The following is a 13,488-nucleotide window of genomic DNA, read 5'->3' as shown; positions in this document are numbered from 1 at the left end:
TGGAAAGGAAATACTAGTTAGATACTGTAACTTCATCCTGAAGGTGGACAAAAACGGCTATATCTTTGCTCCTTCTGTCCCGTTCTTACAGATGACTCTGGTGCTCATCTGTCAGTGGCCAGCAGGCCACTTCAGCTCAGTAATGTGGCAGAAAACATATCCACCAAAAATTATAAATACCTTTCCACTCTGAGCAGGCAGAATCAGCTCCATCTGAACATGAGTGCAAGGCTCACTGGGCTGTAGTGCAAAGGATGGGAGGGCATGTGTGGAGGAGAAGGTGGGACCCTTTCAGCAGCAAGCCATTGACTCAAATCAAGCTGTTGTGCAAAACTTGAATTCGTTCAGTTCTTTTTGTCAACATAGTTGCAAAGTTTACATATATGAAACCTAGCATGTTTTATACAAATAGAATTACAGGCAGATGGGGTGATGTTATCTTGGCAGCACTGCTTCAGCTCAGATTTTTTTAGCGGAAGATTTACAGCGTTTTCTTCTTCCGTTAGACTACTGAAAAAGTTTAAACTAAAATTTAAGTTTCCCTGCGCTGACCAACAAGGTCAGTGATTAGACTTATTCTGTGCTTTTTTTTTTTTTGAGACAAAAGTGGTTGACTTGAAACATGCTCTCTGGGAAGTCAGGGGCCTATAATGTAATTTCTTAAGGTACCGCTTGGTACCACTTTTTTTTTTTCCTTCATATAGTTTATTTTCTGCTGGTACCTGCTTTGTCTGAGTGGTTTTTTTGCTTACGTTTTTGTTATAAGGGAAAACAAGTATTACAGAATTAGAGCTTCAAGTAAGTTGTATTTTACCGCTCAGCCCTGTATGGGCTTCTAAAGCGTAAAGGTTCAGTGCCTGTACTACAAGCTTCCGTTCACCATCCGTGTTATAAACGTGTGGTGGTGGGCTTTTGTGAGTTTTTACTTCCCTCGTCCATGTTTCCGTTGGTTCTGGTGTGAGACTTTTTTTTTTTTTTTTTTAAAGGTTTCGAAGAAAGACTTTCTGCATCAGTTCTTCAATGTGCCAAATTTGATTGCAGTGCTGATCAACCCTTTAATTTACTGGGTGGAAGTTTATATGTTATAGACACTGCAGTGAACAGTTTTTTGCAGAAACTTTTGTTTTAAGTTTTTGGTTTTTTCATTCAGGCCTTTTTCAGACTGGATTAGTATTTATAGTTCATTCCCTTTATGGGGAGAAGTGACTGTCAGAAAATTAAGAGTAAAGGAAATTAAGAGAAAGGAAAACCTCATATCTGGAATATGTTTTAAATAGGTAAAACTGTCTGCTTATTTAAAATGCAAATGAAAATAATAAGCTTTTAATTAGCTTTTTATTCTTTGGAAGCATTTGAATTTTTTTTTTTACGTTTTTCTAGAGGGCTACTTGTTTTTCACTTTTCAATCTCTCTTATAAAGTAGACAAATCATAAGTGTTTTGTGAAACTTTAAACTATCCTTGGGGTAGAACTGGTAGGTTCTGGTTGTGTTTCCCCTGGCCCTGGGATGTGTGAATCTAATTTTCTTGGGTATGTCCACTGTGCAAGCCCAGACTATTTGTAAAGGTGATGTACAGTTAGTCCACTTGAAGAAATAATTAAAACTCTAGAGTATATCCTGAACAGCAAGTCCAGTGCTTTCTGAGTGAAAAGTTTTACAATTGTCTCTATGTAGTAAGTAGTCCTCAAAGTATGCAACTGTGCATCCAGAATCACCCTGTCTCTTTTCTAGCTAAGTTTTTGGGAAAGCTGTCAGATTTGGGAAACAGTAGTAGGAACTAGCTGCACGTCTTAAAAATACGTACTGAATATTCCATGCTTCTGTGAAACTCATAGTTTCAGATGAGTATAAACATGCATAGAATACTTTAGGTTGGCAGGAACCTCTCAGAGGCACGTGGTCGAACTTTCTCCTCAAAGCAGGACCCACTTTGAAGTTAGCTCAGGTTGCTCAGGTTTGTATCTGACTGAGTAGTTTTATAATATCTCTGAGGATGGAGATTTCTGGACAACCTGTTCTACTTCTTGACTACCACAGTCTTATTTTTCCTGATATCTAATTGGAATCTCTCTTTTTGCAGCTTGTGACTGCTGCTTCTCATCCTTTTGCTGGACACCTCCAAGAAGAGTCCGACTCTTTCTTTTCTGTACCTTCCCATTAGCTAACTAAAGATAGCAATAAGATCTCTCGTTCGTCTTTTCTACAGCCTGAGCAAACCTTGCTCTCCTAGCCTCTCCTTATATGTTATGTGCTTCAGGTTCCTGAACATCTGGCTCTTTGCTGGACTTGGTACTGGAAGGCCCAAAACTGAACACTATGTACCAGATGGGGTTTCACAAGTGCTAAATATAGAGGTATAATCACTTGACCTGCTGGCTACACTCTTGCTCGTACAGCCTGGGCTGTGGTGGCCTTTGCCACAGGGGCATGTTGCTGTCTCATGTTGACCCTCTTGTCCACTGGGACCCCAAGTCTTATTGTGTAAAGCTGCTTTCCTACCTGGTTGACATGTCCAGTTGCATGGGGTTATTCCAACCCAGAGGCAGGTCTTTGCACTTGTCTTTGAACTTCCTGAGGTTCTTGTCAGCCCATATTTCTAGTCTATTGAGGTCCCTCTGAATGGCAGCTCAGTTCCTCAATATGTCAGTTGCTCTCTCCAGTTTGGTATCATCTGTGAACTTACTGAGGTTGCCTTCCATCCTATTGTCCAAGTTGTTAATAAAGATGTTCTGTCAGCCCCAGTATCTACCCTGAGGGATGCATTAGTAACCAGTGGTCAATTGGATTTGTACCGTTGATTGCAACAAGTTGAGCCTGGTAGTCCAGTTGATTTTTCACCTGCTCTGTGTTTCACCTGTCCAAAATATCTCTCCAATTTGAGGTTACTGTGAGAAATCATGTCAACAGCTTTGCTAGTACATAAAATCTGCTGTTTTTCCGTTATCCCCAGAGTTAGTCATCTTGTTGCAGAGGACAATCAGATTAGTCAGGCACACTTGCCCTTGAAAAATCCTTGTTAGCAGTTCCCAGTCATTTCATTTGCTTCATGAGCCTGGAAATAGCTTCTGGGAGGATTTGTTGCATAACTTCTTTGAGGACTGAGGTTAGGCTGACTGGCCTATAGTCCCATGGATTCTTTCAGTCTTTTTTGAAGAGGGGCCTGACATTTGCCCTTTTCATGGCAATCATGGGAGGTTCATGATGACCAGACCTTTCACAGATGATAGCTTGGCTTTGCAATGACATTTGCCAGCAACCTCTTGCACAGCCCACGTGGTCCTATGAACTTGTGTATGTGCAGTTTGCTGAAGTCATCCCTAACTTGGTTTTCCTGTACTGTGGTTACTGCTTCAGTCCTTGGGGCTGTGCCACTAGCTTCAGGAACTTGGGACTCCTGTGAGCAGACTATGATTAGTAAAGATCAAGGCCAAGAAGTCATTGAGTACCTCAGCCTCTATTGTGTCCTGTGACGCTAGATTGTCCATCACACGCATCTTCTGGGTTCACAGTTAAAATTTTAGGATGCCACAATAAACAGAACTCCTGCTTGCTCTGGCAAGACTATGTGGTGCCATAAATGAGTTGTTGGAAGGGGCAAACAAGGAAAATCTGTTCTTTCTTCCAAGTAATCATTTGAATGGGTACTGGTCTGCAGTTATCTTTCTGTGCTTGCTAGAAAGCCATGTTTTGTTGTTCTGTATATACCCGTTTTTTGGCATTTAGTATAAATTTAGCATAAATGTGTAAAACCTTTCAGTTTCAGATATTTTCTGTGTATCATATGCTTCCAGACAACTGGCTTGTTCTTTCTCCCTATAGACTTAATTGGATGTCATGTAAATACTAGGCTGATTTTTTCATTTATTTCAAAATCTAACATGAAAAGAGATGGAGAGGACAGAGGCAGACTCACTCTAGCGCTGATATAACAATTGGGCTTATTCGGGATGTGTTAATTTTAATACTATTGATTTTGATGGATTTCTTAAAGGTATAATTATTTAAAAGCTGAATTTTAGTAGTATGCTCATCTTTTATCAGTATCTTCTTATTCTTTAGGGGAATAAGAACCACAAACAATTAAAAGCTTCATTAGTGTTCTAGAAAAGAGATGCTGCATATATAGTTCCCTATAACAGTTTTAAGATAGTGGAACTTGTTTCCCTCAGCCATATAACTGCAATCAAGTTAAATATGTTTCCGTATTTTTTTAAAGACAAAACTGTTCATAAATGGTGACCAGTTAATTTTACATTTGAGATCCTTTTTAACTGTAACTTATTTGGAATAATAAGTATTGATCTTAAGGTTTCAGCACTTTGTGTCTCTTCCGCTATTTTTATTATTTATTTCAAGTTTAAAATGATCTATCAGTTTGAATGCAGGCTGTATTTTGAATTTGTGCCCATACATTTCCACAAAATGTAAAAAAGGTGAGATGCAATAACAGCTAATATTAGAATTCCCCCCCCCCCATTATCTTTTAGCTGATAAGCCTCCTTTTTCTAAATATGTAGGACTGCTGAACATATGTGTACTCAAAGTATCCTTTTTAAATAAACAGTGGAAATACCAGGCATTTCAATACTAAAGCTTAGCAAAGTCTTTCACATTCAGCAGGCGTCTGTTATTCTTTTTGATTTTTTTCAGATAGATTAGATGTTTCGTATGGTGCTGTTGTACTTCCAAATCCATTAGAAGTTTAAAAGCAGTTAATATTTGGGAACAGGTTTATAATATTTAATAGCCTAAGTCTCTGAAATTTGGCATTTTTCTTTTTTGTTTATACAAGTTGTGAAAACAAAACTGGATAGCTACGCTTTTTATGGTGATTTTGCAGGTATATTTATTTGTTCTTTTTACTAATGTCTGCCTGTTGTGGTTTTGTAGTTATCTCCCCTGGGAATTGTAGTAAGTTTTATTAAGACAATCTGATTTGGGGTCTGCAGTAGAGTTTGAATGTTACCGCTTTTGTTAATGGAATGACTGGTACTAATGGTGTAAGGGGTAAGCACAGCAGGTTACTAGCCCCAGTGTGGGACAGATGTTAGAGAGGATTAAGAATGAGTCTGTTAGCTTGTATCTCAGCTGGATGTGGATAACTCATAGAATTTAAGAAATACTTAGTTATTTTTCCAGGTTCTGGAAGAGAGCACAGTGCAGTGCTTACAATTTAGGGGTAAAGCACATTTTATTTGTTGTTGTTGAGGTTGTTTCTGTCTTTTTATCTGTATTGTTATACATCTTCTGAAATGCCTGAAAAGCTTGAGAACAGGCCAGAGGCTGCTTGCTCTGTTTCGCCATGCAGACGCCTGGCAGTTAGGAAAAGCGAGTTGTGTGCTTAGTTCCCAACAGCTGTGGGTTAGGGCATGCTCGCCTTAAGGGCAGAGCCAGCCGGAGGACAGGATCTCTGGATCTCGCTTGTTTAACTAACCTCCTTTAAATATGAGAATGTTAATTTTAAGCACCTTCTTATTTCACCAAATAGATGTAAGGTTTTGTGAGGGGAACAAATGGTACGTTCTTAGCTTCCCTGACAGATTTCAGCATAAAAACGTAAGATCCCCATTTAATAGTTATAAAAGAGTTAAAGCGTAAGTGAAAGTGTTTTCTTCCAATATTGTTCAAGGCAACAGCTGAACTTTTTTCCTAAAAATTTCCAGAGAGCGTCTGCCATCTGGTATGGAAAGTACTTTTAATTAGGCAAAAAATCTGAACAACTGAAAATAGGGCTTTACCATTGTAAGTGTTGGGCAGCCTTAATTGTAGACATTACTGCCAGTAATGTTTGTAACAGTACCAGTCGCACGGTAGCACTTCTCATTACGTGGAGCTTTCCTTCAGATACCTTAAAAACTAAGTGGGTAAGCAAAGAGGGCAATAAGAATAACCTTCAGTCTGTTCTATTTTTTTCCACGTTCCGTCTCTGCTAAAGCTTGCAATAGTAGCAGTTGTGTGGTAGCACTTGTCATACAACGTGGAGCTCTCCAGACACCTTGAAAGCGAAGCAGATAAGCAAATAGGACAAAGACAATAACCTTTAGTCTGATCCATTTTGCTTCCTATTTGTCTCTCAATAATGGCCAGGCACCATTACTAGCAAAGGGAGATAGAAAAAGGGATACAAAAAGATACTGGGAACTTTTACTAGCTAATAATGGTTTTACCTTTTATCTGCTATGTAGGAAACAGTCCTATGTTTGAGAGCGGGTTGAGTTTATGTTAGTAGTTGTTCATGGAGTGGTTTGCAAATCCCCTATCCACCGTACGTTTGTCTAATTCCGTTTCAAGTCTGTTTATTCTGTTGATCCCTATCATATTCTGTCATTGCTAGTTCCGCAGTTTATGGATTTGATGACACGAGACTTGCTTTTAGGCTTGATGCACATAGTTTTCCTGCAAGGTGGGAAGCAGGGAATTGTTCCTACCTGTTCACACCTTCTTTTTGCCGTGTATGAGCTTTTGGTCAGCGTTAGCTCTCTTTTTTTTTCCAGGCCAGGAAGTCTTCGTTTTAAATTATTATTATATGGAAGCTTTTTGATGTCTTCAAAGGATTGTACTCTTTACTTTTTTTTCCTGTTTGTGTTAGATCTTGTAGTTCATTTTTTTCCTCTCTTTTATCCTGCTGATTCCATATAATTGCCCTCTTACTGAAATCTGCCCCCACCTATTCACTGTCTCCTTGCAGTCTTCCTCTTCATTAGCTGCGTTCAGTTTTTGTCCCTTAATCTCCTGCTGCTTCTCCCTTCCTTGTTTTGAACAGTTATTGCCAGCAGTGGGTTGTGTTTGAACTGCATGCAAAACCTCACAGACAGGACCTGATAATTTGAGGGATTAAATATGTAGGGATAAACAAGGGCAAGTGTGAATTTCAGGTTGGAATACTGCAATTAAAAGCCTTCACAAATCTTTAATGAGGACTGGAATGAAAAATTACATATGTTTTAAATGCTTAAGTATAGTTGTGGTTTATTTAGCTTCAGGATGTTTTGAGTTGCATGTTTTTTTTCGGGCCTTTTCCTCACAGCTGTGAAAACTGGAAGCTAGGTTAATTAAAAATTGATCAGGATTCTTATGTAACCCAGAGATTTGGGGCTATAAGAAAGCACCAAATATTGAAGGCAATGTTATTAAGTGCTATATCTTTTAGAAATGCTGTAGATGCCGCCCCACGAAAGGGAAAGACAAATATTCTGTCTTTTCAAAGTCTGAACTTTTTGAAGCTGAAGGTGGAAAAGAGTGCAGTGCCTGTTTTTGCCTAAGTCTGTCTCCCCTTGATTTTTGCTTCTGGTAGCTGGAATTACCAACAGGCTTGTATTTTAACCTGTATGTACCTTACGTTAATTTATTTAAAATGCAGGAGCTTTTTGCTTTCAAGTGTTTTATATTATTGAAGCTGAACAAACATTTCTCTGGATTCTTCAGATTGCAGGCTTACCTTATGTTTTTTTTTTTTTTATTAGCTTGGTAGTTTTATTAGTTTGGTAGGAACGTAATTTTAGGGCACTATTTGTGGCCTAGAGGAAATAAAAGATAAGGTGTTAAAAAGATGTTGCTGTTGGGCTATTCAAGAATTTGTTAAAATATGAAGAAGTCTTGCTGTATCTAGAGTTGCACGTTCATGGGAGATGTTCCTGTAGCTTGATTATTTGAAAAGCTATTGAAATCCCAGGCTTAGAGAAACTGCTTTCTGCTGTGTGCTAAATGTTTGGCTGGTTTGTCCTTAATGAGGGAAGAAAGGAATGAAAAGAAATGTCAACCATTACATTTTAAATAACTTAAAAATTCCTTCTTATGTAATGACAGCTTATTTGTAGTTTAGTTTTATCAAGGTGATGTGGTTAGGTAATGGTTTAGCTCTCGGTTTCTTAGGTATCCAGGCATTAAATTAGTAGAGAATCAAAGGAAAATAAGGTGCAGAACTTGAATTAACTAGAAACTGTTCTTTGAATGGTGGTGAAGAGCTCGCTCCAAATTCATGGTACAATTTGTAAAAGAAACTTCTTTTCTTCTTTCACAGGAAAGATGATAAAGATTATGCTTTAAAGCAAATAGAAGGTACTGGAATTTCTATGTCTGCATGCAGAGAAATAGCAGTAAGTAACATTAGTTCTTTTTACTAGCAAACAGATTTATTAAAAGTATTGATTTGAGTGCATGCTGTTTTTGTTTGCTGAATCATGTTTTTCTACTTATAGGCTCTCTGTTCTTAATGTGGAGATATAAAACAAATACAAATGTCGTGGAAGATTTTGCACCTGTTAAATTTGCTGTCTAAAATGGCAGTGTTTTCAAGTTACGATTTACTGCCTACCTCAGGGCAGATTAATTGCAATAGTTTAGAAACATGATTAGATTCAGTGGTTTAAATATACTTACTTGGTCTGACTTTTGCTTTAGTACTTCAGTTATTGTCCTAAAGACATTAATCATAATGAGCCAATAAGAATTAAAACATGCTAGCTTCTATTTAAGTGGAGACTTCAAACTAAACTGGCATTGTTATTACCTGGGAGGCTGTAATAGACCTCTGAGTATTATTGAAATAATTTCTTAGGTTAGCCAGGGTTGCATTTTCATTTCCATATTGTTAAGAACTAGTGAATGATGCGTGTTCGACTGGTTGTGGTTTGTGACAAGCTTGCAACGGAACTGAAACTAAATGGGCAAAACCAGTGTTTTAAAGTTACTAGTTAAAACTGTTTTATGTGCTTATGTTGTTCTAGTGCTTGGATTTATTTTTCTTGAGATGTTTCATCTAAAATTGATTACTGGAAGGAAATGCATATAACCTGTGTGTGGGGAAGTGAACTGATTATTTTTTTTAGTCCATTCTCTTCAAGAGTTTAAAACTAGATTTCCCCCTATTTCACTTCTATTGATTGAAGTAGATAACAGAATTTCCTGGTTTATCAACTTCCAGTTGGCTTCTTAACTTCAAACAAGCTAGTCCTTGAACTGAATGAGGTGGAGAAAAAACGAAGTGCAATGAATATTCTTTAGGACAAGCTATTCTTGTCAATTTGTGAAAATCGAGCCTCCCTCTCCTATTAGACATCCATGCTCTGAACTGAAGGAGCTAAAAACAGGGCCTTAAACTTTGAAAATTTGGGCTGGAATTTTGCAAATACTGTGATTCCCTCAGGCTGAGTGTTTTTGGAAAGTATCAACTACCATTTCAGAGGGATTCAAGAAAATGATTTGTCCATATTTTTGCAGTGATTTCCCTGGAGAGTTTTAAAGAGTCTGTTCTACTTGAATGAATTTGGCAGGAGAAGCTTGTCTCGGGTATTAGGGAGGTGTCTTTTTCTGCCCTTGGTATGATCCTTAATCAGTTTGTATCTATGAAAAGAGAAATGCTAACTTGGCTGACTGTCAGGAAAGATTTGGCTTCATTGCATGGCTTGAGGACTGTAGTGTAATTGTTGTTCTTGGGCAGCTGGCTCCCCTGTAGTGATAAAAGAGGAGCAAGAAGCAGAGGGGTTTTCCTCTTTGAGCTCTTGCGGCTGCAGTGTCCACCCTTTGAAGAAGACAGAGCAGCACAGTGTGGAATCCACATGGAAGAGTGTCAGTGGGAGAAGGGGGGGAAGTGTACTGAAAGCACCAAAGGAACTGAGAAAGCAGGCATCAAGAGCAAAGCGTGGAGAGGAGCCCAAAAGCAGGCACAGAGATAGAAGAGTAACCTGTAACAGCATTTTTTGAGCTCCTGGTTGTTGACTTTGCTTCCAGTTGTGCTTCCGGGCTGCTATGGCTGAGTTTTCCTGCAGCTGAATTAATAATTCAGCATGGACTTCTAGTGTTTGAATCTTTTTCCTTGATGTTCTTTTGACGTTGCTTTTTGGAGATAATAGGATAATTTTTCCAAAAAATATATTGTTCTTAATTCCATTCACTTGCAGAAATTGAAGAAATACTTTTGATTTAATATCATACATAAAGAAGTCTCATATGGAGAAGGATCAAACTGAAGATAATAGCTACACTATTTATATTGATTATGTGAGTGTGTATGGTATATACAAAAATATCAGTAAGTTAACCAGCAATGTTGATCCTAAAATGTCATCTGTATATCTAATTAATAAAACTATTTGTTGTCACGGTTAAAATTTCAGGGCTAAATGCCAGACTTTGTAACAATAAGTCTTCTAGATTATCTCTGACTGAATGCTTTCCTTGAGCATGGTGGTTTTCAGAGGAAGTAGGATGACTGACTTGTGTGCGTGAGAGACATAGCCAATCCAGTTTTCCCTGAGAGCTAAAGTGCATATATTTTACCCTGTGAATATCTGGGAAGAATACATTTTGATGTAGATCTCTGAGTGAAGCTCTCTATTGTTTTGACAACTCTACAATGGCTTTTGTCTTGCTTTTGAAGACTGACTACGGTTTGAACTACTGGGTAACTTGTTAAAAACATGTCCACAGCCTACTCTTCTACTGTGGTGCAGATGTCTGAGCTGAACAGCAGTTACACATCTGCAGAAAAATAAAATGCTAATTGAATTATCTCAAAGATATTACAGGAAAGAACTGTGAACTGGGGCAGACCTGAGTTGAAACAGCTGAGCCAATTACATGATGAGTTCAAGCTAATGTATATGTATATGAAAGATTTTTTGCATTCATTGCTTCCTGCAGCTTGAGAGCTTAGACCTAATGATCAAGAACCTAATCTGTTAGTCTATTAAAATAAGGTTTTTCAATACATTTATGTATATAGATTAATTAGTATAATTAACAGATATTGCACTAATGATACTAATTGAATAACTGTCTTTAATATAAAGGTAATTAGTGTTATATTTTTCACCAAAGTAAGCATTTGAGAGTCTTGTCTCTTACAGAACTTGTAACTGAGTTTTAACTCATTGCTCCCCTCTTGTTCTCTACAGAAATGCATACTGTCTGGGCTTTCTGATATCTTTTTTTGTAATCTGCACTTTTACTTCTGAGGAGTCAAGCAGACACTAGGAACTGATCACTCATAGTTTCAAGGGATGACTTGTTGCAGGTGGGAGAGCATAGGGGTAGAGTGGTAGAAAGATTTGTATAACAATTATATATAGCGCACAAGCCCAAGCTCTAATAAGACTTGTGGTTTAATCCAAAGAAAGTCCTTGAAGTGTATCTACCTGGATTGGTATGACAAGTACCATTTCAGGGTCCTCAAGGTAGGAGGAGATTTCTTCAAAGGCTGTAAGAAGCTGGAGCAGGTGACCAGTCTTCAAATGGATTAGAATTTCACTATTTTGGTTTGGGCAATTTCTTATATTGGAGTCTTAGATTTTAAAATAAGTGAATTATGTTCTGACATTTTTCTTATGAAAGAAAATGATCCTTGGGTTAAAGGATCATTACTAAGGCATTTACAGTGCCTTAGGCACTGTCCAAGCACACAGCCTCTCACAGTGCAGTGTGTTTTAGAGCTCTGGTAATTGCTTTTTATTCCTTGTTGATGAGCAGTTTCTATGCAATTTTAGCAGTTTATGCATTTGATTCTTTAGTCTACTTTTTGGTAATTAAATGTTTGTACGTACTTCAGTCTCCTATGTTTCCTTTGTCTAGTGACACGACTTCTAACTTTCTACTAAGCTTCTGGGTAGTTTTGCTTTTTTGTCCACCAGGTCAGGTCATATTGCCAGAAATATGCCTGGAAAAGCTTGTTTGCATGTGATAATATCATATAATATTTTTATAAGATGGTACTACTTTGTCTGTTACATGGCTCTGAGGAGGAATTGTTAGATATGGAGGCAGTCTCAATGGTGGAAGTGCTGAGCAGGACAAAGCAGAGCTGGAGTGGATGATGCTGTACTTCGGGTGTTTCCTGTGTGTATGTGTTGTCCTTAGGGTATGATAGGCAGCCACTGCAAGTTAGAACAGCCTTGAGTCTACATTGGGGTGGGGACAGAGAATTGCGGAACAGGAACTAGCAGGGTACCTGAGCAGTTGCTTCTCTGTTCTTTTGCATTCTTTAGATCTGGCTTGGAAGCATTTGGGCATTCTTAGGATTTTGTGGTTTCATATTGTAACAAAGGCAGGCTATCATCACAAAAGGTGATGTTCTGTGTTGGATCTAGTGACAGTGTGGCTGTAGGATGAGTAGGTTCATCTTTATTCAGTGGAAGATTAACAGTTTGTTAGCTTTCCATTGTGTGAGCAAGCTGAATTGAATCAACCTTTGGCCACACAGTTGCTTAATGTAACTCACGGGAGGTGGTAGGAACCTGCGGAGATAGTTTTGGTATAATGCAAACTTGCACTCTACGTTTGCACGTCTGGAGATAGTTTTGGTATAATGCAGACTTGCACTCTACGTTTGCACGTCTGAGCCTAGACAAAAGAGAGCCTCCTCTCTGGGAAACAATCAACACCAAGCCTAGTACAACTGTCCCTCCTCCTGGAGATTGGCTGGGTTTGCGGGCAGCAGGCACAGGATACTAAGGCAGTATGAGAGCATCGCAGAACCAGCTGGTTGATGACTATTGCCCATATCTGAAAGGAAAGGCTCTGCAGCAGTCCTGCTTGCCTCTGCAACTGCTCTGGTGCCTGCCTTTCAGCTGCTGGCCTGGAAGGTGGCCGAGATATGGCAGCAGGCCTGTGCCCACTGGATGGGTGGAAGGAAGCCTGCCTGCCGTTAGGCTATTGACGAAGTTGATGTGAGTGGAAAGGGCTGTTGTACAGGCAGATTGGCAGGTCCTCTTCACACGCCTGGGCTTTCCATGCCCTGAGTGACAGGGAACGTGTTGTTCTTGCATGCATCAGGCTTCTTTCCCCACCCCTGCTAAAGGAGAGACAGAAGAAGGGCTTAAAGGCTCTTCCGGAGCCAATCTGAGCTAGACCAAGAACTCTGGAGCAGTGTGCAGCAACTGGAGGGACCCTGTGAAGCAGAAACTCAAAGTGAATGACCTCAGGATGCCCCTGAGAAAGCTATCGTCCATCCTCTTTAAACCCTTTCCCTTGGGGAAGGAGCAAGCGATGGGTTGTCCCTGCACGCACGCTTAGTGCAGGAGATTACATACCAGATACAGGTTGTCAGGAATGCTGACGACTTGTGGCTGACAACATGTGGCCCAGACTGCTCTGAGTGGATCATATTCTGAGCAGGGACCCAAGCTGCAGTGATCCAGCCTTTGCTGTGATCTTGTGATATGCAGTAAGGCATAATATTTGGGTGCAGGTTCCTCAGGTTGTGAATCATGGCCCTTTCACAGCAGTGAAAGCACTGCTACCTTCCCACAAGACTGAATCCATAAATCATTGAGAGGAGTACAGTCCTCTTTTCAGAAAGCAAGTAATGTGTTTCTTGGCAGCCCTTCATATTGTGAGAAGAGGCAAGATACTGAGAAGACAAATGTTTGATTTGACCTCCTTTATCTAGTCTAATGGTTCTCAAATGCTTTAGTTTGAAAGTAGTATGATATATGTAATTTAATTTGTGACTATGATGATTACTTTCTAAAGCTGCGTCCCAGGGCTACAAG

General features: G+C 39.2%; 1 protein-coding gene across 5 annotated transcripts in view; it reads left to right on the top strand.

Moving 5' to 3' along the window:
* CDK8 (cyclin dependent kinase 8) overlaps positions 1–13,488 on the top strand; it is an 86,520-nt gene that overhangs the window by 18,907 nt on the left and 54,125 nt on the right. For all 5 annotated transcript variants that reach the window (XM_068930200.1, XM_068930199.1, XM_068930198.1 and 2 more), the window contains one exon: positions 8,022–8,097. In XM_068930200.1, the coding sequence (XP_068786301.1) occupies positions 8,074–8,097 (24 nt within the window). In that variant the 5' untranslated portion in view covers positions 8,022–8,073. The remainder of the gene's footprint in view (positions 1–8,021; positions 8,098–13,488) is intronic.

The sequence above is a fragment of the Struthio camelus genome, chromosome 1 (genome assembly GCF_040807025.1).
Source record: "Struthio camelus isolate bStrCam1 chromosome 1, bStrCam1.hap1, whole genome shotgun sequence".
Classification (NCBI taxonomy): Eukaryota; Metazoa; Chordata; class Aves; order Struthioniformes; family Struthionidae; genus Struthio; species Struthio camelus.
Note: the sequence above shows the minus strand (reverse complement) of the source record. Positions and strands in the feature narration are given on the sequence as shown.